Genomic DNA, 26,237 nt, shown 5'->3' with positions numbered 1-26,237 from the left:
TACCTGCAGATATAACACAGATGTGCATTTACAGGGTTCTCGCTCTAAAATGGGTATCCACAAAAATGAGTTGACATCTGCAGCCACATCTGTGGATGCAGATACCCACAGATATAAAGCCAAGATCCGCGGATTTGCAGGGCTGTAGGCATCCAGTTCTCCCGCTGCTTTAAGGCATCATTAAGCATACCTGCACCAAGCATTTGCCTGACCTGTTCTTAAAATAACACCAGTGATGGGGATTCCGCAGTCTTCTTCCCAGTGCTTAATTACTGTGATCGGATGCTCTTCATTACCTGTTTGTTTCCATAGTGACTATGGCTATGAAAGACACAGTAGCAACCAGTGTATCCCAGCTTTCTGGTTCAACCCGTCCTTCCTGTCAAAGGACTGCAGCCTCGGCCAGACCTACCTGAATAGCACTGGGTAAGTAAGTCTAGTTGGCTCTTGGCTTTTGGTGACGTTGTGGTGTTTCCGGTAAGTCTGGACCATTAGTATTATCTCTCCCCTGCCTGGCGGTTCTCCAGTGTTATTTGTGAGGGTTTTCTTTTTTGCAGCCTTGTCTATATGGAACTGTGCCTTGTTCTTCAGACCCTGTGAGAAGTCCATTAACATAAGTGACATGTAGATATTGCATTGCTATCAAGTGATATATGATCCCTGGAACCAGCATTTTCATGCCACCACTACTGCAAAATTAAAGAACAAATCAAGATGTCCAGGTACTGAACATAGAAAAGGACATGCTTAGGGAATTTTCTGGGATTGTTCATATAATTTCTTTTTTCCTTTACTTGTTCTTATTTCTAACAGCTTGTTAGGGAGCTTGGATTTATGCTGGACATCCTCATGCAGTTCTGCCCCTCCCTTTCCCTTTGAGTCAAGCGTAATTTGTTATTGTAGGGTCCCCATAGTAATGGGTCTACACATGCGGGTTTGTCACTGAAACATCTTCATGTTCTGAGGCTGAATGTACTTTGAGGGGAGATGACGGGTTGCTCAAGAGTACCAGGCTCGGCCTGCTGGTTTGTTTGGGTAGGGTGGCTCCAGAATGCTGAGCAGCAGGTGGCTGCTTGTTTTGATAGGGTGGTTCTGGAACGCTGGGCTATAGACACGGGTGTGGTTTGGTAGGGCTGCTCTAGAACATTGGGCTACATACACTGGTTTGGTAATGCTGCTCTAAAACATCGGGCTACAGACACTGGTTTGGTTTGGTAGTGCTGCTCTAGAACATCGGGCTACAGGCACTGGTTTGGTTTGGTAATGCTGCTCTAAAACATCGGGCTGCAGACACTGGTTTGGTTTGGTAGTGCTGCTCTAGAACATTGGGCTGCAGACACTGGTTTGGTAATGCTGCTCTAGAACACTGGGCTATAGACACTGGTTTGGTTTGGTAGTGCTGCTCTAGAAGATTGGGCTACAGACACTGGTTTGGTTTGGTAGTGCTGCTCTAGAACATCGGGCTACAGGCACTGGTTTGGTTTGGTAATGCTGCTCTAAAACATTGGGCTGCAGACACTGGTTTGGTTTGGTAGTGCTGCTCTAGAACATTGGGCTGCAGACACTGGTTTGGTAATGCTGCTCTAGAACACTGGGCTATAGACACTGGTTTGGTTTGGTAGTGCTGCTCTAGAAGATTGGGCTACAGACACTGGTTTGGTTTGGTAGTGCTGCTCTAGAACATTGGGCTGCTGGCACTGGTTTGGTTCGGTAATGCTGCTCTAGAACATTGGGCTACAGACACTGGTTTGGTTTGGTAATGCTGCTCTAAAACATCGGGCTACAGACACTGGTTTGTTTTGGTAGTGCTGCTCTAGAAGATTGGGCTACAGACACCAGGTTGTTTTGGTAGTGCTGCTCTGGATCCATGGGCTGCAGGCACCAGTTTGTTTTGGTAGGGTTGATCTAGAACGTTGGGCTGCAGGCACTGGTCTGTCATTTTAACATTCTTTATGTGCTCCAGAAAACATTTACTTGGAGGTCTCTAGGAGGTGGCTGATGAGTGCCAGGCCCTGCTCCCCAATCTGTGACCATGGAGCTGCTCACAGATGCTGGCTATGACTGCAGGACAGCTAATGAGAGTTGGGCTATTATAAGACCGTGCACGTGATTCTCAGGAAACCACTCAATGGGGCAAGTTTTTCATTCCCATGGGCTCACGGCAGCTGGGAGAGCCCCTGAGAGCATAGCTGCCCTAGAGACAGGCTGCTGGGGAGGAGGCAAGAGCCAGTGCAGTCCAGCTCACCTTCCCCGGTTCCACAAGGCAAGGAGTAGGAGAGTTAATCTCCCAGATCAAGGCAACCCATTCAAGGGTCCGCTCGGGCTGTTAATCTCTGTGCTTCTGAACGGAGCTCGGAGAAACCTGCCCCTTAAATCTGAGCTGGACAAAGCTCCCATCAAATCATTCAGGTGCAGAATAGGTGCAAACAGAGCGTAACAAAAGCAGAGGGGAATGCGGTTGTGCAGGAGAAAGGGAGACAGGCCAGGATGCTGAATAGGCCTTCTCCAGCTTTCAGTGCGATATAAAGGTTTGTCTCACCTGTATCAGTCTGTTCTCACTGGTGGTCCCCGGAGAAGCCTGGATCATGATGTGTTTGGCTTCTGCTGTTTAATAAAGCTTTGCGGGGCGCCACCGCCGCAGCGTGTGGGCTGTCAGCCTGGGGCGGCGCTTTGCAAGGCAGACATGAAAAAATAAAACCGACTCACCTAACCCGAATGGTTCATGTCCCCCAGGTACCGGAGGATTGTGTCCAACAATTGCACGGACGGGCTGCGGGAGAAATACGCCGCCAAAGTGGAACCGTGCCCCGGGAAAGCCCCCCGCGGGCTGCACATCCTCACCGCCGATGGCAAGCTGGCAGCCCAGCAGGGGCACAATATCACCTTCATCATCCTCATGGAAGAGGTAGGTCCCTGGGCACGTGGGACCAGCCGAGCGGGGGCTATCCCTTCTCTTCATTTAGAGGCCTCATTAGGAGAAGGGCCATCGGGGGTGGCATGACTCAAAGCCTTTCTCAGAAGGCGAGTAGAATGATGGACAAGACAGTTTTCAAAGAATGGGTAAAGCCATTAAGCATCCAACGGTATTTGAGGCCTAAATCCATCAGGCTTCTTTGCAAACCCCAGCAGGCTCTAATTTGGATGCCACCTTTTTGTGGATGCCTTTAATAAAACACAATTTCCTTGTTAAACATCTCCCGGCAGACTTTAAAGGTGCATGGGAAAAAGAGACAAGAGAAATTATCAAACACCTTCTCCATGTCACAAGGACAGGGCAGCTTGTGTAGATGGTGTCTGAGTATGAGCATGAATAGTCCTTGGTAAAAAGAGAGTTTCAGAGATTCGGTTTTCTTGGCATTCTGTGCTCTGTTCGTTTTTCTTTGTGCATTTCACTCGGCTCAGACAACACTGAGGTTGGCCAGCTTCATGGTCTGTTTCTGCTCTGTTTCGCTCTCCTGTTCTAATGCAATGGCATCGTGATTGGGTTTCCAAAGGGCAGAGGGATGCTTTTAATTTTTTTTAAGTCAAACTTTTGTCACTGATTTTTTGTAACATAAACATCAGAATATGAATTATGTGCCTTACAGTGTTACCAAGACCCGAACTCAGGTCAGGACCCATTCTACGAGGTGCTGTACAAATACATAACTCAGACCATTCCAGCCCCAAAGAGTTTACAATCTCAACAAAAAACGGCAGAGAACAGGTGGGGAGAGGACACAGCATTAGGGCATTGAAATAATTTGCCCAAAATCACACAGCTGGTGGTACTGTGAGATCTGGTACCAGAACCCATCTCTCTGGACTCCCAGTTCAGTGCTGTAACTATGGTATCATGCCGCCTTCTAATATGTTTTCTCTAACCTGAGGATTTTTTAAGCAGCCACATATTTTTCATTAAAAATATAATGCAATGAAATGGTTCATTATAATCAATCCGAGATGGCAGCGTCTCTTTGCATAGATTTCATATTCCTCCTGCTTCTGCACAATGGGAATTTCTTGTCTACCTGGCTGATTCTTTTATCTGGTTAAATGTGACAAGGTATAAAGATTTGTAGCGACATTATTGAGTGGGAGTTCAGAAAAAGAACAGACAATCTAAAAATTAGGAATCTAGTAGTAATTTATTAGGGAACTCGAGCGGAACAGCTGCACACAAAGAATGATAAACAGACGGGAATAAGGTTGCTGGCAAGGTAGCTGAAGAGCTGTGTTGGCACAAGCTTTCAGGGACTGAAGGATTGGATGAATAAGCAGGTAAGTAGGGTTAAGATATTAAAAGATCATACCTGATAGCTCTTATGCCTATGCCTAAAACAGTATGGGTATGTCTAGATTACATGCCTCTGTTGACAGAGTCATGTACAATATGCTACCCAACATAGTCAATGAAGCGGAGATTTAAATATCCCCGGCTTCATTAAAATAAAAATGGCCACCACGCTGCGCCAGCTCAGCTGATCGTCGGCACAGCGTGCGAGTCAAGACGCGGATCGGTCAACAAGGGAAGCCTTTGTCGACCGCTCCTGTAAACCTCATTTCACGAGGCATAACAGAGCGGTCGACAAAGGCTTCCCTTGTCGACCAATCCGCGTCTTGACTCGCGCACTGTGCCGATGATCAGCTGAGCCGGCACAGCGCGGCGGCCATTTTTATTTTAATGAAGCCGGGGATATTTAAATCCCCGCTTCATTGAATATGTCGGGTAGCCTATTTTACGTGCCTCTGTCAGCAGAGGCATGTAATCTAGACATACCCTATATATTGTTACCTGAGATGGTCAAAATATGTCCATTGAAACATTTTGCTAAAGGTTGAACCTCTCCAATCTGGCATGCTCTGGCCCAGCAACACCCATGGTCCAGCATGCTTTTAATTAGCCAGATGTCCACTTATCATGGGGGTGGCCACATTTCTTAGGTCCCGTAATGTTTGTTTACAGCCACCAGTCCTGGCTCTCAGTGTTCTGTGCTGTCATTTAGCTCTAATTTATCCCTCAATGTCTTCTAAAAGCAGAGGAAGTATTGGTAATGCTGCCAGACACGATTGACCTCCCAAGATCTGGCAAATTCTCTGGTTTGGCACCGGTCAGGTCCCAAGGATGCCGGAGTAGAGAGATTCAACCTGTACTAGAAAACAGAATTTCATGACAAAAAATCTGTTATGGAGAATTTTTGGTGGCTCTTCTATGGTAAAATCAAAAAGTGTTCAGTTTTAAGCTAAAACAAACAAACAAACACGATTTCGGTGTTCTCCCATCTGCCACTACTGAGAACAGCCTCTCTCCATCCTCTTTGGACCCCACTCCCCTCTTCAGGAAGTTGAAGGCTGCTATCGAGTCCCCCCTCACTCTGCTCTTCTGTAGACTAAACAAAACTTTTATAAATAAAATAATCCATGTATCAATTAGGCCATGTTCCCTCTAAGCTACACAGGGCATTCATGAATCTGCCCCACCTAGTCAGAGGCTCAGGGCTCTGTGGAGGTTGCTGACTGGCTGGGCAGGGCTGATTAATCACTTAAGAAGCTGTGCTGCCCCACAGTTTAGAAGAAACACCGCTAATAGGGAGATGTCTCTTTCAGAGCAGACTGGCAGAATCAAACCTGGAACCTGTGGAGCTTAGTGCATGAACCGTTATCACATGAGCTGAAAGCCAGCTGGCTATTAGCTAAGGCTGTGGAGCAGACTCGTTATTCTCTCTGTAAGTGCTCTTGATGCCACTGGATGGGACAGTGCGCCACCCCCAGCTGGTGTGTGGGTTATACTAGCATTGTCGTCCTTGCTCTGAGACAGCCAGAGGACGACAAAGCTGCTCTGCTTCAGGGTTTTATTGCTTTGTGAACTGAACAGATGAGAACACACTGCGGGCTGCTCTAACTTGCCCCTGGCCAATGTGGTCTCCCAAGGACCAACCACCACGTCCAGTCAATGCTCCTTTCTTCCCTCGATGCCCACAAAGGGCTGCAGGACGGGGTACATTTTAGCGCCCTGCACATTTGTGTCTAGATGGTAAAATATAAACATCTGGGTGGAAATCCTGGCCCAATTGAAGTCAACAGGCTGTTGATTTTAGTGGCTTCAAGATTGCATCCATTGTTTACACCCTTCTGGGGACAAATCACCATGGCAGCCCTGGGATTGGAAAACTTTTGCAGCTGAGCTTGAATGGGGAAGAACAGCCACGGTATTTTATAGGTAACACCCATCTTCATCCAGCCCACTATCCATCAGCTGTCCCCAGCATTCTATTTACAGAGTTGCAAGCTTTACAGTGGGCCATTATCATATTCCCATTGAGTTGTTTACAGGACCGACGCTATAAAACGTGCCTCGTGAATATATCAGGAGAGCAGTGATTTGTATCCATTTGAAATGCTTCCATTTCATTTCCACTTTAATTTATATTCATAAACCTTAGAATAGCTGACAGTGTTGAGGGGCAAATGGCCCCCTTTTGCTATTTCAATGCTAGGTATGCAGCTAAGAAAATGGGGAAAGGCAGATTAATGGTATCGCTGGTTCTGCATTAAAGCGCGAGGCCAGTAATTGGGTGGAAGGATCATCTGCTACTGTTTAGCTAGGAGAAATCTGTTCCCTAATCTCCATATCAAAATCTTTCCTTTGTATAAAGGGCAGGGGAAAAAACAAACAAACCGAAAAGCCCAGTCAATGTGGAAAACGAAAAGAAAATGGCCTGGTCTGAACTCCAGAGATGGGGGATGGAATTTTCAAGCAGAAGTCACCCAGACTGAATCCAAACCTCATCGGTTTCTTACAATATCTTCAGTGGCCTCCCTGCTCAGCCCAGGCCCTCACAGAAAAGTCCTGCTTCATTGAGTGGGCTGTAGTGAATTCATGGATTCCCAGACCAGAAGGGGGCATTGCAGTCATCCGGTCTGATGTCCTGTATAAAAGAGGCTGGAGGATTTCTCCCAAATACTTTCTAAAGGAGACTGTTTAGAAAAAAAAATCCAACCTTGATTTAAAACCTTCATGGAGTAAGCTTTCTCTCCAATTTTTGAACCATCCTGGAGAGTACAATAGAAGTATTCTGTCCCTGCTGAAGAATTGTATACAATGATTAAAAAGCGTCGTTTTCAAAAGGATATCACCCTCTACTACAGTAAAACTCCAATAGTCCGGCATCCAATAGTCCGGCACTCCTGATAGTCCGGCATCAAGATGGCAAGAGCCTAGTAAGTGAGCTTCGGCAAAAAACGAGTCACAAGGTAACAGCGGCAGCAGCTGAACCGAGCAAAGAGGGTAAAAAAGGGTTAAAAAACTAAAACATCACAGTATACTGTATACAGTATGTACAATAAAAAGGGTTAAGAACACTTTATATACAGTATATAATGTATACAGTATATATATAACCTTCTTATAGTACCGCCTGATAGTCCGGCATATCCGATAATCTGGCACCACCTAGGTCCCAAAGGTTCCGGATTATCAGAAGTCTACTGTAAATACAATAGGGTTTATAGCACTCAGTTACATTTCTACAGACACCTGTTGGCTTCCTCCCTGTCTAATTCCATTGGACTTTTCCCTATTTCGAGAGAGCAAAGGGGAAATGTGCTGGCCATTGAAATCAATGACAAAACTCTCCTCGATTTCCATGAGGCCAGGGTTTCACCAGGTGTCGTCCTCACAAAAGCTCCATGCATGCACAGCATGGTGGTCCTGGCAGAGAGGCAAGGGTTGGAATGGACCTGGCAGTTAAATGATGCAATCCATGCGGCTGAAGGTGGAGGTAGATTGGCAGGGAAGAAGCTCACACAGTCACTCTGGGTACGTCTACACTACAGCGCTAGTTCGAACTAACTTAGTTCGAATTAGTTAATTCGAACTAAGCTAGTTCGAACTAACGCATCTAGAACTAAAAACTAGTTCGAACTAGCGTTTTGCTAGTTCGAACTAGCAAGTCCACATTGAGTGGACTCTGAACAGGGCTTAAGGATGGCCGGAAGCAGTGCCGGCAGGGCATAAAAGGAGGACTTAGAGCATGGAGATGCTGTCTCAGGCTAGCCGAGGGCTGCGCTTAAAGGGTCCCGACCCCCACCCCGGACACACAGTTCTAAGGGGTGCCCCGCTTGCAAAGAAGTTCTGGCTTGGAGTGCCCTGAGTGCCCACACTGGGCACATCACACCACTCGGCCATCAGCCCGGCTGCACTTGCCGCAGGCTGCCATCTGGGGAGAGGGAGTAATTGGGGGGCTGCAGGAGAGCTTCCACCCCCAGAAGCCCGCAGAGCCAGCCCAGTCCTCCCCATCGGGGGCTCGTACCCCATTCCTCCCTCACCTCCTTCCACTTACCCTTCCTTAGCCCCCCTTCTTATTGATGTACAAAATAAAGATAACGTTTCTTCCAACATTGACTCTGTCTTTATTGAAAAAAAACTGGGGGAGACTGGGAAAAGGAGGTGGGAGAGGGGAAGAGAAAGGCTGGGAGAGGGGAGGGCAACTAACATGATCAGGGGTTGGGAACAGGTCCCAGATGAAGAGAGGCTACAGAGACTGGGACTGTTCAACTTAGAAAAGAGGAGACGGAGGGGGACAGGATAGAGGTCTCTAAAAGAAGGGGTTGGGTGGAGAGGGTGCATTCAGAAAAGTTCTTCCTGAGTTCCCATAAAGAAGGACTAGAGGACACCAAAGGAAAGGAATGGGTAGCAGGCTACAAACTAGTAAGAGAAAGTTGTTCTTCTTGACAAAGCAAATAGTTAACCTGTGGAACTCCTTGCTGCAGGAGGCTGTGAAGGCTAGAACTAGAACAGAGTTTAAAGGGAAGTGAGATCAAGTCATGGAGGTTGGGTCCATGGAGTCCTATTAGCCAGAGGGTAGGAGTGGTGTCCCTGCCCAAAGTTTGTGGAAGGCTGGAGAGGGATGGCACGAGACAAATGGCTTGGTCATTGTCTTCGGTCCATCCCCTCCAGGGTCCCTAGGGTTGGCCGCTGTCGGCACACAGGCTACTGGGCTAGATGGACCTTTGGTCTGACCCAGGACGGCCATTGTAAGCTCAGGGCTCAGTGTCGGGGGTCTCAGTGGACCCCCTTGATTTTCATGCACACCTGCTCCTGGGTGGCCAGGCTGGCAGCTCTCCTGCCCTAGATGGCCACTTTCCTGTGCCTAGTGCGGATATCGTGGACGAGGTCCACGATGTCCGCACTAGCCCAGGAAGGTGCCCGCCTCTTGCGGTCCAGGGCAAACTCCCGGGAGCCGCCAGCCTGGTCCCGGCAAGAGGGGGAGGGCTGGGGGGCATCGGGTGGGTGGCTCTGTGCCGTGCCAGGTGCAGGGTCTGCTAGCTGGGTGCTGGCAGGCTTGTACCTGGCACGGGCACCGTAGCCAGCCCGTGCCCCTTTAAGGGGTCCGGGGCCGGGAGGGGGGCATAGAGTTTCCCTGGTGTTGGCCAGAGTGGCCACCAGGGAAACCTGGGGAGGGCTAGCCTCCCACTAGTTCGAACTAAAGGGCTACACAGCCCTTAGTTCGAACTAGCTAGTTCGAACTAGGCGTTAGTCCTCGTAAAATGAGGTTTACCTAGTTCGAACTAAGCGCTCCGCTAGTTCGATTCAAATTCGAACTAGCGGAGCGCTAGTGTAGCACCTATTAAAGTTAGTTCGAACTAACGTCCGTTAGTTCGAACTAACTTTGTAGTGTAGACATACCCTAACTCCTCTGCTGCAGGAGAGGGGTTTCCATACCTGCTCCGCTAGTCATTCAGGGAAAGATTTATCCCAGAGCCTGAGTAGCCGTGCTGCTGTACCATTGGCTTTGTCTACCTCTCGAAATGCTCTTGTGTTTGCTTTACAATGGCATTGGTGGTTGCTTGTACATTTGGGTTGGCTTTGCTTCTGGCCAAAAGGGTAGACGGGCTGCTCCCTCCATAGAGCTGTGTAGTGAATCAGATGGAATTGGTGACAACCATGTGAGCAAACCTTCCCTGTCAGAAGAGGACTACAGATGGCTCTCTGATTCTCTGCCGCTGACTCAGGTTAGAGCATTCTGAAAGCTGCTCTCACTTGCTCCTGGCGGTTATGGGCTCCAAAGGACCATCCACCACTTCCAGCCAGTACTCCTCTCTGCCCTCCATGCACCCAGAGGCTACGTCTAGACTGCAGGCTTCTTTCAGTAGAAGCTTTTCCAGAAGAGAGCTTCTGGAAAAACTTTTGTCGAAAGAGAGCGTCTACACAGCAAAAGCACAACAAAAAAGCGATGTGATTTTTCGAAAGATACCATCCACATTGATTGGACGCTATCTCACATTTCAGTGGTGGTTACGGTGGACGGAGTGGCCACCAGGGCACCTGTGCTTTTTCCTGGAGGCCTCTTCTTTCGAAAAAACACTCTCTTCCGCGTGCACGCATGCCTTTTTCCGAAAAAGGCTTCTTCTTTGTAGAATGAGGTTTACCGCTGTTGGAAAAACCCCTCCTTTCATTCGACTTTCTGTCGAAAGAACCCAATAGCAGTGTGGACATAAGCTTTGTTCTTCCGGAAAAACTCTGCAGTGTAGACATACCCGGAGGACTGCAGGAATGGAACCAGTGCTTTCTCCTCCCACCTCACCTAATGTGGCGACTGGGAGAGAATCCTAGAGCATCCCAGCTCAAAGGACCATGGGATATGCCCTCCTCCACAGACACGCACATGGGTGAATATAGAGATAGAGGACGTGGTAACATGAGTAGGGTGTTGCTCAGACCATGTTCACACCTGGGTTAGGCTTCTGGTCAGACCCAGGTACAGATCACCTCAGTGAACACATACCCTCTGAGACCAGACAACAAGGGTTTTGCTACAATGTACCTGAACTGGTTTAAAAACTGATTTAAGTGAAACCGTTGCAACTTCTGCGAGTGGACAAGACCTAAGGCTCTGGGATGCCCTATCTGCTCCTCTGCCCTTATTTATACTCACTCTTCTTCTCCGACAACATCTGGAAGGCACACCCAGACCCATATGCAAAATGGGCAGCTGTGTAGGGCACTCAAAAATTTGGGGCACCTCTGGGTCTTAATGTCCACTGCTTCCTGTCCCTGTCCTGTGATTCTGCTTCCTCCACAGAGGACCTGTGGAAAGCTGCCCGTTTTGTACAGTAAATACAAAATGATGCTTTTAATCACCTGGCCTTTTTAGGCAAACCTGGCTGTTTACTCCAGTGAAGTCTTAGGAAGGTGGGGTCGTCTGGAGAAGCATTAACTGGGGCTGAGTTGCATGGCAGTTCCCTCCACTAATTAGACTAGCAAGTAGTGGATCTACAACATCAGCTTTGATCCTGACACCACACGCTGTAGCATATGGGACTTTTGCTGTTGATTTGCGTGGGAAGAGCCTGTTCACAACAGCTCATGAGAGCAAATTAAACTCAGGAGCAGTGATTGATCTTGACTAGAATCTCTCTCCTTTTTCTGGCTGGCTGTGTCTACACTGGGCCACTTATTCCGGAAAATCAGCCGCTTTTCCGGAATAAGCTGCGAGCTGTCTACACTGGCCCTTGGATTTCCGGATAAGCAACAACGCTCTACTGTACAAAATCAGCTGCTATTCCGGAAAAACTATTCTGCTCCCGCTCGGGCATAAGGTTCCGGAAAAGGGCCAGTGTAGACAGCCCAGTAGTCTTTTCTGGAAAAGCATGTCTACATTGGCCACAGACGCTTTTCCGGAAAAAGGGCTTTTCCGGAAAAGCAGCCTGCCAATGTAGACGCTCCTTTTCCGGAAAAACTGAAAACGGAATAGTAATCCGTTTTAAGCATTTCCGGAAATTCATGCCAGTGTAGACACAGCCGCTATGTCTAGACTGCAGGCTTCTTTCGGAAGACGCTTTTCTGAAGTGATCTTCTGGAAAAACTTCTTTTGAAAGAGAGTGTCCACACAGCAAAAGCGCAATGAAAAAGTGACCTGCTTTTTCGAAAGATAGTGCCCACATTGATTGAACACTATCTTGCATTTCAGTTGTGATTACTGTGGACAGAATGGCCACCAGGACACCTGTGCTTTGTCCTGGAAGCCTCTTATTTTGAAAAAACTCTTTCTTCTGCATCCACACATGCCTTTTTCTGAAAAAGCTTTTTCGGAAAAAGGCTTCTTCCTCGTAGAACAAGGAGGTTTACCACCATCGGAAAATCCCCTCTGTACGTAAGTATAGTCCACTCTTCAGTGTAAATATACCCACTGAATGGATGTCAATGTAGAGTCTGTTTGGGTATGTCTGCACTACCTCGAGGAGTTCCACGAGGAGTACAGGTAGTTCAGAATAGGAAGCCTAATCCGAACTACCTAGTTCATGCCACGTGTAGCCGTGGGGAAGGAGTCCGAACTAGCGGACATTTAAAAATGGCGGCGCCCTGCAACATGCAAATGAAGCCTGGGAAATTCAAATCCCGGGCTTCATTTGCAACTCCGGTTGCCTACATTAACCACCCTAGTTCAAACTAGGGTGGCAGTGTAGACATACCCTTTGATATCTGGGATGGAGCATCCCAGGGAATCTAATTATGCACTCAAATACTCTCTCTCTTTTGCCCACACGCCCAGTCCAAACTGAGTGTGTATCACCTTAAAGACAGGACCTGAGGCAGTCAGTGCTGATCAGCATGCAAACCTATGCAGATTTAATATAAGGGTGATTTTAAACTGACTTGATTAAATCAGCAACAAAAGCCACATGGGCGCTTTTATTCTGGTTTAAAGCAGGCTTCTTTTGATGTAGCCGATTGGGAGCAAGTTTAAAATGAACCACTCGGCTTCTCTCTTAACTGCAGTTGACTCAGGCACTTACCTGGGTTTAAGCCCAAATCTCCTTATCATCAATGCAGCAAAAGCATTGACCTGGGTTTGGAGCAGTGTTCCCTGTAAGCTGAGCCCTTGTGCGCATGGCTGCCCATCAGCACCTGGACGGCATGCTCAGGGCCGTCCTCACCCAGAATATGCAGCTACCTAGGGCACTTGAAAATTTGGGGTACCGTTGGGTCTTAATGTCCACCCATCCCGATTCTTCTTATCCTTGTTCTGTGGCTTTTCTTCCCAAGAGGCTCTAGTGAATAGCCTGCCCAAGCCAATAGCAAAACCTTGAACCTGTGAAAGAGCCCTTCAAATGGTAAGGAAGCCACTGAACATGCATTTACCAATCCCAGGTACAAAGTGTCGGTTTCTGAATTGACTGTTAGCCAACAGGACCTTAGTTTCACATTTGTTTTAAAAATATTTCATTGGTGTGTTGCTGAAGATAAAGTCACACTTCTAAGAAGTCATTCTCACCCCCCACTCCTGGCTGCCATGGGGCATAGGGGCACCAGTTTAAGAGTACAGCATGGGGCTCCAGAAATCCTAAGAACAGCCCTGGGTGCACCTAGCTCAGGGGTGGGCAATAATTTTTGAAGGAGGGGGCACTTCATGAATTTTGGAAGTGGTTGCTGGCCACCTCCAAAAGGGTGGGGCCTCAGGTAGAAGGGGGCTGTTCCCTCTAGGTGCAGCCCACCCCTGGCGGGGGGAGGAGACTTCACGTGCTCCCCTACCTCCAGACCCTGAGTGGTCTGGGGACGGAAGAGCACATGAAGTCTTTGCCCCCTGCCCTTTCCCTGTCAGGGGCATGTGGTGCCTAGAGAGAGCCACCAGCTGTTTTGAGCAGCTGGTGGTTCCTTCTAGGCACCACGGGCCTCTAGAAGGTGGAGGAGACTTTGCGCACTTCCCCACCCCAGGCCAATCAGGGCCTGAGGGTGGGGAAACGCGTGAAGTCTCCTGCCCTCATGCCTCGCCCTGCCAGGGATGTGGGGAACTCACAGGAAGCTGCCAGCTGTTTTGAACAGATGGCGGTTCCCTCTAGGTGCTGCGTGCCCTTAGGCGGGGTTGGAGACTTTGCGCGCTCCCCTGTCCCCAGGTCTCAATTGTGGGCAGGGAATTGGCAGGGCGGCTGCGGGCCAGATCCAGTTGTTTGGTGGACCAGATCCGGCCCCGTTCCCTATTTTGCCATCCCTGGCCTAATCTTGCAGCAGAGCTGTAACCAGCCAGAAATGCAACTTTTCCCATCTCTGCTGCCCCCAACGTCGCCACATTTTGGGTGCCCCTTATACATCACTGCAGTGGTGGTCTGCCTCTTTGAACCGCTGGACTGGGGCGGGAGGACAACAGCTACTCACACCTATTAATGTTCAGGTTCTGGGCATTGCCAACTAGACCCAAGAGGAGCCGGAGCGGGCTCTGGCCATGTCAGGGGGTGTTACAGGGCTTGTCTTCGCACTAACCCAATGAAACTGAGCAGCTGGTGGAGTGTCCCATCTATCAGCCTTCTCAGCTGGGTTCCTAACCACAGTGTTCTCCACTGCAGGGCGATCTCCAGAGGACGAACATCCAGCTGGATTTCGGAGATGGCATTGCCATGTCCTACGCTAATTTCAGCCCCATTGAGGATGGCATCAGGCACGTTTATAAGAATGCTGGGATCTTTCAGGTGACGGCCTACGCAGAAAACAGCCTTGGTTCCGACACTGCAGTACTCTTCCTGCACGTTGTCTGTGAGTAGATTTGGGACACAAACCAACTCAGACATATCACTGTAGCGCCCCTCTCCACCCGATTACCTTCTTTAATGCCAATCTGCCTACAAGTTTCGGTGGACAGGTCTGGGTTCTTCTGGATCCTGCCACCCTCTCAGCAGGGTATATCTTTATTTTTTCCTATGAATTTATTTGGCAGTGCCTCCACCCCCCTCACTCCTTCCTAGCAGGATCACCAGGGGATTTTGGGAAGAAAATTCTAACCACAGGGTAATCCCCACTTACTTGCCAGATAGTTTGAGACTTCAAAAAATAACACAAACACATACAATATATTCAACACAATAATTATATTAAACAGGAAACAATTATAACAGAACCGGGTAAAACACTATTTTTAGGATCACCGGTGTCCACGCTACTAATACCTATGACTATCCCCAGTGACGTGACTTGATGTAGCAAATGTAAGATTAGTGTTCCGTTGGTACGCATACTTTGTTGGGGCCCTTGATGACCTATGACCACAACATTCTTCTCCGCAGTGGTTTAGCAGTGTGGCTGACTGGGTTCAGTACAGCCCAAAGGACTCACAAGCGGGAGAAGTGGTAAATCCTTCCACAGGTTTAATATGCAGCAGGTTATAAAATCCCCAAACCCTTACTCCCTGGCTTGAGGACACAGTTCAGGGAGTAGGGGGTCCCCAAAACAAATTCCCAGACTGATTAACTAAAAGATGGTGCACTCACAAAATCCATGAATGATCCTCCGGCTCAGAGATGACTCTGGACTCCTCAGTCACTGCAGAGGGGGTGATCTCTGCTAGCAGGGATCCTATTCAGGCAGGAATCAGGCTGCTTCGGTCTCAGGACTTCCCCTCACCACGAAGGTACTGTACTAAAATCTAAACTGTGGTGTCCTAGCCCAACATCCAGACACACACACAACTACACAGCAGCCCTCAACTAGCAGACAGAGCAGAGCTGACCATGTGGTGACGGGTCTCACCTAGGAAGCTGGGGGGCTAACTCAGCCTGGATGGGGAAGTTTCCCAGCAAACTCGACAAACTGGGAATCATCAGTGGAGAAGGAAAACCCAGCTGTGGGATCTTGCTTTCAGGTCCCTAGAGGTCAGTTCTCAGGGGGGACCCTGCATGTAGGCCTGGGGCTTACCAGCTCCCTTGCCCTGGCTGGCTCCAGACTGACTCACAAAAACAAGGGCTTCTCCCCTTTCCTGAATTCCCTCCCTATTTGTTACCGGGCAGACTCTGAGTTTGCCTTGGCTCCCCCTCCCTGAGCTGCCAGCAGACAGAGCCCCAGGAATCTAGGTAATCTCCTTGGGGGTTACATCAACTTTTCAGTGGGGCAGAAATTCGGATTTTTTGGTTGCGCTCTGCTCTCCAGATTTGTGCTTTGCTGGAGAGCCTCTTGTCTAAGGTCATGTGACTGAGCTAAAATCTCAGCTCTTATTTTGAAACAAAAGATGTTTCTGGGCCTGCTGGTTTCAAGAAAAGCTTGGAAACGGGACCCAACCACATTCTCAAGGCTCAGAAATCAGAAGAAAAACAAAACAACCTCCAAACGCGTTCTTCTTTTTTAAATGCTCTGATTTTAAGTATGTCTCCTGATGCGTAGGTCCGTGACCTGGGTTTTTTGAATATTTTGGGTTGGCAATGCTGATTAAATATGGCAAAGCCATTAGGCATGGAACATTTTCTGGGGCATTAATAATATGTGAGTGCTTAGATTGTGCTTTTCATATTTAATATGCTTGACAAAGATTAGCTATTTTATCCTCACAAAGAAAGGAGTGAAGGAGGTAAATACCATTCACCCTATTTTATACTTAGGTTACCTGAGATCCAGGGAGGTGAAATCATTTTCTGAATATCCAAGAAGAGAGAAGGGTGAATAAGTTTAGTACCTAGGGATACGTCTAGACTACATCCCTCTGTCTCCAGAGGGATGTAAATTAGACATACCAAAATTGCTAATGAAGCGGGGATTTAAATATCCCGCACTTCATTAGAATAAAAATGGCTGCCACTTTTTTCTGATGTGGCAATTTGCTGGCAAAAAGCGTCAGTCTAGACGGGGATCAGTTGGCATGGAAAGCCTTTTCCAACCGATCCTGTAAACCTTATTGCACGAAGCATAAGGGATCAGTTGGAAAAGGCTTCCCTTGCGGACCGATCCCCGTCTAGACTGCCACTTTTGCCAGCAAATTGCCACGTTGGCAAAAAGCGGCAGCCGTTTTTATTCTAATGAAGTGCGGTTATTGAAATCCTCACTTCATCAGCAATTTCGGTATGTCTAATTTACATCCCTCTGGCGACAGAGGGATGTAGTCTAGACATACTCCAGAATAGAAATTCGGGAGATTGGCGCTTCCTGTCTTGTGCTTGGACCATTCAGCCACCAAGCAGGAGAGCTCCCTTAATCCAAATTCCTGATGGCATTCCTGCCACTCAACTATCTTCTCCTGCAAACACACCTCTTCTTCCTGCCGCTCACTGGCTGTGCTCCCTGGGGCTGTACGTTAGTCTATTGTTTCGAATGGTTGGTGGTCGGTTTCAAGCGGGGTGCCCCGAGGATTGGTTCTAGGGCTGGTTTTGTTCAACATCTTTATTAATGACCTGGATGAGGGGATGGATTGCACCCTCAGCAAGTTCACAGATGACACTAAACTAGGGGGAGAGGTAGATATGCTGGAGGGCAGGGATAGGGTCCAGAGTGACCTCAACAAATTGGAGAAATCTGATGAGGTTCACCAAAGACAAGTCCAAAGTCCTGCATTTGGGACGGAAGAATCCCAAGCATTGTTACAGGCTGGGGACCAACTGGCTAAGTAGTAGTTCAGCAGAAAAAGACCTGGGGATTACAGTGGATGAGAAACTGGATATGAGTCAACAGTGTGCCCTTGTAGCCAAGAAGGCTAATGGCATATTAGGGTGCATTAAGAGGAGCATTGCCAGCAGATCTAGAGAAGTGATTATTCCCCTTTATTCGGCTCTGGTGAGGCCACATCTGGAATATTGTGTCCAGTTCTGGCCCCCCCCCATTATAGAAAGCATGTGGATGCATTGGAGAGGGTCCAGCAGAGGGCAACCAAAATGATTAGGGGGCTGGAGCACATGACCTACAAGGAGAGGCTGAGGGATTTGAGCTTATTTAGTCTGCAGAAGAGAAGAGTGAGGGGGGATTTGATAGCAGCCTTCAACTTCCTGAAGGAAGGTTCCAAAGAGGATGGAGAGAGGCTGTTCTCAGTGGTGGCAGATGACAGAAAAAGGAGCAATGGTCTCAAGTTGCAGGGGGGGGAGGTCTAGGTTGGATATTAGGAAAAGCTGTTTCCCTAGGAGGGTGGTAAAGTACTGGGATGGGTTCCCTAGGGAGGTGGTAGAATCTCCATCCCTAGAGGTTTTTACGTCCCATCTTGTCAAAGCCCTGGCTGGGATGATTTATTTGGGATTAATTTTGCTGTGGGCAGGGGGCTGGACTCCATGACTCCTGAGGTCTCTTCCAACCCCGGGATTCTATGATTCTATGATTCAAATGGCAAGAGCCTGTACAGAGGGATCAGTTTTAAACTCCAAGCTAGGAAAATGTCCCTTGAATCTTTTAACACGCTTATAATTCCCTCAAAATCAATCACAACTGTGTTTAACAACCAGTTATTGGCGCATTAACAGCTCTTGGCTTCACCGTGGGTCATTAGCGAACACAAAGTAGTTGTTAGCCAGCAATAGCAACCACTGACTCAGGGATTATTCAATTTTGTTGTTGGATTTGCCATCCACTGGCCGGATTCTAGAGAGGGACTCACATGGCCCTTGTGAGCAGGGGCTGGCAAGATATAGCCCAGGAGCTGGATCCGGCCCGCCCACCCTTTTAACCCGGACCACCCACCCATGTGGCTAGCTGCTTCTTGTGGCCCTTTGAGTTGTGGCGGTTTGGAGCAGGCTTTGCGCACTGCCCCGGGCCCCCAGCAAAACCTCTCAGCTCCTAGAGGCTGGAATCCTTTTCTACACCCATATCCCTCTTGGACTCTGCACCCCAGTCTCCTGCCATAGGTGCTAACCCCCTCCTCTACCCAAACTCTCTCTCAGATCCAGTACTGTTTCCTGCACCCCAGTCTCCTACCCCAACCTCCTTTCTGAACCTTGCCTCTGTCCCAACCCCACAACCCCTCCATTGAAAAGTGCCACCCTTGACCCCTCACCAAAATCTTGGAGTGCCTCTCCTGAAAAATTGCCTCCCCCCTGCTCTTGAGCCCCACTGTATCTTCTTCCCCCTTCTCCTCTGACAACTTGTCATTGTCCCTGCAGGTCTGTCACCTGATTTGGGGCTCTTGCCCGCTTCCACAGACAAGTAATAAATCATCCTCATACAAGGAGATGAGGCATGATGGGGTCACTCTGACTAAACAGAATCATCCCTGCATTCAGGAAGAACCAATTTCATGTCTTGCTCCGCTTTCCGTGAGCCACTGGTTTCGGCAGAATGGCCTACTCTATGGCTCTGTACTCTTGTCCTCTTATCACTTCGCTTCCGAAGGGGTGTCCAGGTGACACCACAAATACCTTTACCACATTCTGAGGTAAAAAGCTGACGTACCAGCAGAAGTTGTTGTTTCGTTGGGTCCCGTCTTTTGATGGTAATCTCTTCTGGACGCTTCCATGGAAGGATGCCCACAGCTTACCTCAGGCACGCATCTGTCAGAACTAGAATGCTAGACCTCAGAGCTCTCCTGAGCTCAAGCAACAATTGTCCTTTGCCTGAAAGCTTGGAAATTGTTAATCCAGGTTATCCTCCTCCTGAAATCACCGCAGCTGAGACCCTCATGCAGTCTACAGGTGAAGGGCCTAATTACTACCCTTCCTGATTGTGTATCCATGGCAAATATTACAGAAATCAAAGGGGGTTGCTCAGAGTTTGGGTGTCTCTAGACTACAGGGTTTTGTCAACAAAAGTGGCCTTTTGTCGACAAAACTATACCTGAGTCTACACTACTGCCCAGTTCTTTCGACATAATGTCGACAGAACTCGGCAGTTTTGTCGACGGCAGTAAACCTCATTCTATGAGGAATAATGCCTTTTGTTGACAGAGTTCTGTCGAAAGAAGGCGTTATTGCATCTACACCATCCTTTGAGTCTACACTGTCATGTCAACAAAGCGGCTTGCTTTGTCAACAGAACTGAATGTAGTCTAGACACTCTTTGTCGACAGAAGCTTTGTCGACAGTATCTGTCGACAAAGCTTCTGTCAACAAAAGCCTGTAGTCTAGACATACCCTATGTGTGTAGGTAAACAGCCAAGAGAAACAGAGAAGATGATTGACCAGGTCTTGGATCTGTGGCTTCTTCATAGGACTTAAATGCAAACAGAACTTCACACTTCTCCTTCAGTGTATCCCGGGGCCTGTGAGCATCAGAGAGACCAAGGCAGCTCCTTCACTCCTGGAAAGTTTGTGCAGGTGTCTGGTGTCTGGCTGCATTGTTCTCCCTCCCAAAAGGAGAAACCTATTGTAGCAGCAGCCGAGGCCTCAATCAAGCCTGGGGTCTCATTTTTCTAGATGCTTGTACGCTCAGATACTAAGAGTCAAAAGAGCCCAAAAGGTTAGTATCTCCATCATAAAGAGGTGAAGCTGAGGCAGAGAGATTTAGAGCTTCACCCAGGGTCACGCGGAGGGTCTGTGGCAGAGCTGGGAACAAGACCCAGATCTACTTAGTTCCAGGTCAAGTGTTATTCACAAATACAGATTGGACCTCTCTAATCAAGCACCCTCGGGATCTGACTGTGCTGAACCAGGAAATTTGCCAAACTACAAGAGGTTAAAATTGTCTAGCAGCATTACCACCAACACTTCCACTGCTTGCTGGGCTATTCGAGGACATTTAGGGCATGTCTATACTAGAAATTATTTCAAAATAACTAAATTTGAAACAATAACTCCCAAAATAACAAAATCAAAATAGCGTATCCGCACTAGGGAGAAGCCTTGAAATTAGTCCAAGGCAGGCTCTGTTATTGTGGATGTGCTACCTCGACTTTACTCCCCAGTGCTTCCTGGGGCTCTATTACTTTGAATGACTCTGTGGAGTAGTTATTTCAAAATAGCAGCAGTAGAGTGTCCATACAAACGCCATTTCAAAATAACAATTTTGAAATAAGCGTTATTCCCCGAGGAATGCAGGGTATAAAGAAATAAAGGGGGTTCTTTCAAAATAACTCCCTAGTGTAGACCAAGGCTTAGGGGTAAATTAGAGCTAAATAACAGCACAGACCACTGAGAGATTGATGGCTGCAAAAAAACTTTATGGGACTGTGGAAAAGTCTTGGCTTGAAAAAAGCCCTGGCTGAGTTCATTTAGTTGGGATTGGTCCTGCCTTGGGCAGGGGGCTGTACTTGATGACCTCCTGAGGTCTCTTCCAGCTCTATGATTCTATGAAACTTGGCCACACCCATGATAAATGGACACCCAGCTAACTAAAATCATGCCGGATCACAGATGTTGCCGGACCAGATGTGATGTAGTGTCAGTACCTTGCTGGTTGCTGTGCTTGAGTTGTAGGCTGTAGATGACCCCTACTGGCCTCTATCTGTAAGCACTGCCCAGCAGTGGGCATCTTGAGGGTCACCATGACAGTGACCAAACTGGTTCTACCGGTTACCAGAAGGGATGGAAAAGGAAGTGAGCATGAGGGGGAAGGGTCAGTCTTGGGCTGGAACCATGATGGGGACAGACTAAGGAGGGGCTGGAATCTAGGGGCCCAGGGACCCCATCTCAAGGGGTCTGAGGCATCCTGGCTCAGACTCCTGTAGACACATCGGCTGTGTCTACACTGGGCCACTTATTCCGGAAAATCAGCCGCTTTTCCGGAATAAGCTGTGAGCTGTCTACACTGGCCCTTGAATTTCTGGAAAAGCAACGATGCTCTACTGTACAAAATCAGCCGCTATTCCGGAAAAACTATTCTGCTCCCGCTCGGGCATACGTCCTTATTCCGGAACACTGTTCCGGAAAAGGGCTAGTGTAGACAGCCCAGTAGTCTTTTCCGGAAAAGCGCGTCTACATTGGCCACAGACGCTTTTCCGGAAAAAGGGCTTTTCCGCGAAAGCAGCCTGCCAATGTAGATGCTCTCTTTCCGGAAATACTTATAACGAAAACTATTCTGTTTTAAGCATTTCCGGAAATTCATGCCAGTGTAGACACAGCCATCATGTCTATGCTGTGCTGTATCCTGGAGAAGCAATAAACCATCTCTATTCTACTGGCTGCTGGAGTCTGTTCTTTCTACTACGAGGGTGCAGCATTGGGGGAACCACGACATGTCATCACACCAGACCAGAAAGTTGCCGGACTAGAGAGGTTCATCTGACTACCAGATCAGAACAGCACTGAGAAGACAACAGGCTAGCATGTCCCTCACCAAAAAATAAAGCAATAAGGACAGAAAAAAGTCGATGGAGAAAAAGTTGAAGTTCCAAGCAAAAATTTAGCGTTTTCTCCATCTGTTTTTTCTTCTCTTGTTCTTGTTATTTTTGTTTTGAGGAACTGACTCTCAATGGCCATGCACTGGGCATGAGCACTAGGGTTATTTCTGGCCATTTGCTGCTGCTACAACATTTCTTGCTGCATCACCACCTTTCCCACCACTGGAGAAGCAAGTGAGGTTATCTGTTTAGCCTCTCAGCTTTCTTTTCTTTTCAGTGCCCTCACCATAGAAAGGTAAAGCGGGTCCATACTTAACAAAAATACTACCAATGGCAACTGACCCCTCCGAAGTTCCCAGGTGAAGCTCTAGATGAAAAAGGGGATAGACATTTGGGTGCTTGCCCAGATGTACTCAAACCTTTTTGCTCGGGAAATCTCATGAGACCAAGCTTTTTCTGGTGACCCTTATGACTAACTGGCTTTGCTCAGGTCATGAATACCTTGCGCATAAGCATTTTTGGAATCTCTGCTCCATGGCACAGCTAATACCAAATTCCGGGACTTGTCAAGTTCTGAGACTTGATTAAGATTATGAATATTAATCACTCCCTAGTTATATTGTCAAATTAGCATCTTTGTGCTTTTTGCTCCTCCTACTTGGCAAAAGCCCCTGCCAAGCTACCTCAGTCTCTTCCTTCATATTCCTCCTTAGAACCTTCCTTTGCTGTGATGCCCACAAAAAACTCTGACCTCTGCAGACTACTACAGTGATATAGTTTCCTTGTGCTCCTCCATCTGGCTGGCTGTAGCCACCTGATCCCTCTGGAGTTGTATGAGATTATGCGCTCTTTGGGACAAGACCACCTGTTTGTTCCGCGCCTAGCACAATGTGGTATTTGCCCATAACTGGGGTATTTGGCACTAGTGGAACAGTATTATAAATGATAATGAAACACTTTGGGGGGATTGGTTCAAATCTCAAAGAAAGGAACGTGTTCAATGTAAACAGTGACTGAAAGGTCATTTCTGATGTGTCTGGATGCTGAGATACAATGATGATGGACAGCACAATAAAAACCATAGATGGACTGATTTTGCTATGTGGGTTGGTTTAATCAAGGGGGTCAATTTATCCCTCCAACATGGCGTGGAGGGTTGCTAATGGTTTATGGGCCCTTTCACCTAGAGGACCCTGAATAGGCTGCTGAGATTGAAACTCATAGCTATGTGAGCGCTGTTGGATGACCTGTGCCATGAATTGGTAGGTCTCAGTTTGGTTCCTAGCAGGCTGGCTTCTCATGATTTAAAAGGTATCATTTCTGCTGGCTTCAACCAGCCAACGTATGAATGGGCAGAGCATCTAAATCACCCTATAAAACCCTTACAGCTTGTGCATCCCAGCCCCAAGTCCGAAGCTCAGGGGTTGGGACGCATGGGGGAAGCTTGAACTACCACCTCCTATGAGGCAACTCTACGGAAGGTCAACAAAGAATTTACATCTCCAGAGCCGTTCCTCTGGTGTCATCTTCTGTCCATAAGGCTATGTCTAGACTGCAGGCTTCTTTCGAAAGAGGCTCTTTCGAAAGCATCTTTCGAAAGAGCCTCTTTCGAAAGATCGCGTCTAGACTGCAGGCGGATCTTTCGAAAGAGAAATCCGCTTTTTCGAAAGAGAGCACCCAGCGAGTCTGGATGCTCTCTTTCGAAGACGGCCTCTTTACATTGAAGAACGCCTTCTTTCGAAAGAGGAACTTTCGAAAGAAGGCGTTCTTCCTCGTAAATTGAGGTTTACCGCCATCGAAAGAAAAGCCGCGTTCTTTCGAAATAATTTCGAAAGAACGTGGCTTGAGTCTGGACGCAGGGGAAGTTTTTTCGGGAAAAGGCTACTTTTCCCGAAAAAAACCCTGAGTCTGGACACGGCCTAAGTGAACTTCTAAGGGAGGAACTTGACTGACGTCAGAAAGGGGAGCGTTTTGCTTTGCGCCGTTGTAGAGATACCTGTAACAATGAGATCACCTCCCACAGGTCCAGTGGAGCATGTCCATCTGAACAGCCCCTTCGTTGCCATCAGAAACAAGGAAGTCAACCTTACTGCTGTAGTATGGCCAAGTCAATCGGGTACTGTCATCTACTTCTGGTGGTTCGGTAATAGCACGAAGGTATGTCCCCTTTTTATCATATTTTACTTACTTCAGTGGTTTGGCAGGGCAGGCTATTGTTTGAGCAGAAATGAAAACAACCTGCTCTTCCTGTGGTTTTTTTCGCCCTTGGATCTAAAAAAAGATTTATGCATTATCTGAACTTTGCCCATTGCGATTTATCCTACCCCTTCTGGTGGTGATGCAGGAGACATTACACTTTTGTGGCTGCTTATTATTGTGCTTGGCAAACCATTGCTATTACTGGAGTTTGCTTGCGACTTAACAAAATTATAGACCACTATATACTGGATAATGCTGGGTTTCAACACAGCATTAAACAGCAGCTGGTGTTCAAGTAACCACCGGTGTTTCCATTATATACCAGTATACCGTGTATAATGTGGGATTCCAACACAGTACTTGGAAACGGCTGGTGTTCTAATAACTATCGCTGCCTAGAAATTCAAGCGTGGCTCTCAGTGCATTGTCCCTGCCTGCCCATGCCGATTGTTCAGAGCCAGGAACACATGCTAAGTGAAGGGATTAGCAACATCCGCTGCCTACTACCGAGGGTCTCTTTATAAAAAGTTGAAATAAATTCTAATGGAGATTTTGGAGATGTTTCTAAAGCAATCAGCCAGGAGATTGCCTGCCTGAAATGCTCGTTAATGTTTGAGAGACCTCTGGCCTACAACTTCAGACTCTGGCCTCCATTCTGCTGGGCTGTGTCTACACTGGGCCACTTATTCCGGAAAATCAGCCGCTTTTCCGGAATAAGCTGCGAGCTGTCTACACTGGCCCTTGAATTTCCAGAAAAGCAACGACGCTCTACTGTACAAAATCAGCCGCTATTCCGGAAAAACTATTCTGCTCCCGCTAGGGCATAAGTCCTTATTCCGGAACACTGTTCTGGAAAAGGGCCAGTGTAGACAGCCCAGTAGTCTTTTCCGGAAAAGCGCGTCTACATTGGCCACAGACGCTTTTCCAGAAAAAGGGCTTTTCCGGAAAAGCAGCCTGCCAATGTAGACGCTCCTTTTCCGGAAAAACTGAAAACGGAATAGTATTGCATTTGAAGCAGTTCCGGAAATTCATGCCAGTGTAGACACAGCCCTGATGTTTCTGTAAATTGCAGACATAGCGTGGTTGCAGTTTTGTGTCCATCTGTAGGGATGAAGACGTGTCTGCTCACTTCAGGGTCTACAGCCCTGATTCACAAGGCCAATCAGGAACTAAACCTATGAACAGAAGAACGTAAGAACGGCCATACTGAGTCAGACCAAAGGTCCATCCAGCCCGGTGTCCTATCTGCCGACAGTGGCCAATGCCAGATGCCCTAGGGGGAGGAATCACAACAGGGAATCCTCACGTCCTCCCTCTCCTGTCATCCATTTACAAACAGAAGCTAGGGACACCATTCCTACCCATCCTGGCTAATAGCCATTGATGGTCCTAACCTCCATGAACCTATCTAGCTCTTTTTTTTGAACCCTGGTAAAGTCCTAGCCTTCACCACATCTTCTGGCAAGGAGTTCCACAGGTTGACTGTACGCTGAATGAAGAAAAACTTCCTTTTGTTTGTTTTGTTTGCCTATTAATTCCATTTGGTGACCCCTAGTTCTTATATTGTGAGAATAAGTAAATAACTTTTCTTTGGTCACTTTTTCCACACCAGTCATAATTTTACAGATCTCTATCGTATCCCCCCTTAGTCTCCTCTTTTCTAAGATGAAAAGTCCCAGTCTTTTTAATCTCTCTTTTTAATCCCTAATCACTTTTGTTGCCCTGCACTGTTTTCACTGCAAAAAAAAAAAAGTGTGGTGTGTTTTTTTTTTACTTGGAGATAGTTACTCTCCCCATCTGGGATTGATCTTGACTAGCTTACATCAAGTTGAATACTCAAGTTAGCTACCTTCATGTCAAAAGGCATCTACTGTGGCTGTGAAGCCCTAGCCTTAGACATCAAGGCAGCATAAACTGCAGGTGGACAATTGCCTCTACAGTTCTGTGTGCTCTCTAGAGGTCATGTAAAGGATGGGGGATGAAGTTTGGAGTTTGAAAAGTAAGATAAGGAAGGGAAGGCAGGAGGCTGGACTTGATGACTTCTGAGGTCTCTTCCGGCCCTAGGATTATAGGATTCTAAGATGGGAATTAAATAGCTAAAGATTCTGTCTG

At 47.6% G+C, this 26,237-nt stretch overlaps 1 protein-coding gene across 2 annotated transcripts in view; it reads left to right on the top strand.

Annotated features, from left to right (window-relative positions):
* Nucleotides 1-26,237, top strand: part of SORCS3 (sortilin related VPS10 domain containing receptor 3) — a 499,588-nt gene that overhangs the window by 444,395 nt on the left and 28,956 nt on the right. For both annotated transcript variants that reach the window (XM_006135388.3, XM_075935518.1), the window contains exons 17-20: nucleotides 313-426; nucleotides 2,734-2,905; nucleotides 14,323-14,509; nucleotides 23,950-24,083. In XM_006135388.3, coding sequence (XP_006135450.2) covers nucleotides 313-426; nucleotides 2,734-2,905; nucleotides 14,323-14,509; nucleotides 23,950-24,083 — 607 coding nt within the window. The remainder of the gene's footprint in view (nucleotides 1-312; nucleotides 427-2,733; nucleotides 2,906-14,322; nucleotides 14,510-23,949; nucleotides 24,084-26,237) is intronic.

The sequence above is a fragment of the Pelodiscus sinensis genome, chromosome 8 (assembly GCF_049634645.1).
Source record: "Pelodiscus sinensis isolate JC-2024 chromosome 8, ASM4963464v1, whole genome shotgun sequence".
Lineage (NCBI taxonomy): Eukaryota > Metazoa > Chordata > Testudines > Trionychidae > Pelodiscus > Pelodiscus sinensis.
This window is presented reverse-complemented; position numbering and strand designations above follow the sequence as displayed.